Source organism: Tupaia chinensis, unplaced genomic scaffold (genome assembly GCF_000334495.1).
Source record: "Tupaia chinensis unplaced genomic scaffold, TupChi_1.0 Scaffold149964_2, whole genome shotgun sequence".
Classification (NCBI taxonomy): Eukaryota; Metazoa; Chordata; class Mammalia; order Scandentia; family Tupaiidae; genus Tupaia; species Tupaia belangeri.
Window position 1 is genome coordinate 2,044,350 of NW_006209806.1, and position 1,726 is coordinate 2,046,075.

At 67.4% G+C, this 1,726-nt stretch overlaps 1 protein-coding gene across 1 annotated transcript in view; it reads right to left on the bottom strand.

The window, feature by feature from the left end:
* Window positions 1-1,726, bottom strand: part of PLIN5 (perilipin 5) — a gene marked incomplete in the record, with an annotated part of 10,837 nt that overhangs the window by 6,296 nt on the left and 2,815 nt on the right. Inside the window, 3 exon segments of the mRNA XM_027769576.1 lie at window positions 175-355; window positions 446-528; window positions 1,620-1,726. Coding sequence (XP_027625377.1) covers window positions 175-355; window positions 446-528; window positions 1,620-1,726 — 371 coding nt within the window.

Here is a 1,726-nt window from a genome sequence, read left to right on the forward strand (position 1 = left end):
TGCGGGTGGTGTGCCGTCAGCGTGGCCGGGGGGTGCACAAGCCCACCGGTCCCAAAGCCCTGTCCCCACACTGCCCACCGCGCAGGATCACCGGGCCGAGTTACAGAGAAGGAAGCCGCGCTGACAGGGTATACGGCGCAGGCCTGGGACTCGAACCCCGCTGCGTGGCCTCACCCAGCTCCTCCTCTGTCATGGGCAGGAAGTGGTCCACCAGCTCCTCCGACTTGCCCAGCACCACGTCCACGGCGTGGCTCACGGAGCGCTTCAGCTCCACGCTCCAGCGACGGCCCTGCCGGGCCAGGCCCACCACGCCTGTCACGCCGCTGGTCACCGCGTCCCTGGCCGAGGTCACCACCTGGTGGAGGGTCTTCGTTCCAGCGCCTCAGGCCCGCCCTCCCCGCCCCGCTCCAGCCCGCCCCTGCAGCCCGTCTGGTGTCCCAGGTACCGTGTCCGAAGGTTGCTGGAGAAAGGGCAGCTTCTCCTCCAGCTTGTCCAGGCCCCTGCAGGCCAGGTTGTTCACTGTGGCCACTGAGGGGACAGGCCGGCCGTGAGGCTCCGGAGGTGGAGGGGCAAGGAGGGAGGGAGTGCTAGAGGGAGAGGCAGAGACAGAGGGGAGGCCAGCCGGCAAGGAGGGAGACAGGAGCAGATGCCGGAGATGCCTGCTGCAGAGGCAGGAGGCCCCCTGCGACCTCAGACCCAGACGGCACTGACACCCAGAGCCTGGGAGTGAGGTTCGCCGAGGGGATGGGGAGGCCTGTGGCTCCCTGGGAGGGCCTCGGGGCCTCGGGGAGTGAGTGGTCGGTCCCTGGGCTGGGCCCTGCCCCCTACCCCTGCCCCCTGCCTGGCCCTACCACCTAGGCGACTTCTCAGTGTCCCTGCCTGCAGGCTCCGGTGACAGCCCGCTGAGGAGCAGGGCCAGGGCCTGGGCTGGGAGCCTCAGGAGGCCTCTCCTCTCCCTCCTTGCAGTGAGAGGCCAAGGTCTCTCTGGCTCTGCCTGTCACTGTCACTCCCGCCAGGCTGGACCCTGAGCTGGTCATCGAGCCTCAGAGATGGGGACAGGCTGAGTGGGGACAGAGGGAAGTGACCAGGCAGGTGGACAGGTGAGGACACAGGCTAGGCGAGTGGAGGAAAGAGAGATGGGACAAGCAGGAGGTGGGGTGGGGGTGGGGGTGTGTCAATAACACAGCTAGACCGCATGGGAGGGTCTGGGTTCTCGTCCCAGGACCTCCGAGCACGCCAGGGCACACACACATGCCCAGGATCCAGGGTGGCTGGGAATGGGAGGTCACGGGTGGGGAACCCCTTCTATAGAGAAAATGAATAAATAAACTTAAAGGGGGCAGTGGGTGGCATGGTGGTTAGGGGGTTCAAGTCCTGGACCTGGTGGATTAGAATCCACGCCTGGTGCGTGTGTGTCCGGGATTCCCGGAGGACACTGAGGAGAAGGGATGAGGGTGGCCAGTCCCCCTCGGGTCTCCCTAGTGTCCCCGCCCATAGGAAAATTTAAGAGGGAGGTGGGGGTGGCTGTGTGGGCAGAGGGCTGGAGCAGGCTGGGCGGGACAGGCCCAGGCACCCCAGCTCCGCAGATGGAGGAGGACCCGCCCGCTGGGCGCACTCACGCTGGGGCTGCAGCTGGTGGAGCAGCGGCAGGGCGTGGTCCAGGGCGCGGGTGGTCAGGCCGCACACGCAGTGCTCGGCCAGGCGGCAGGCGGAGCCCAGCAGCGGG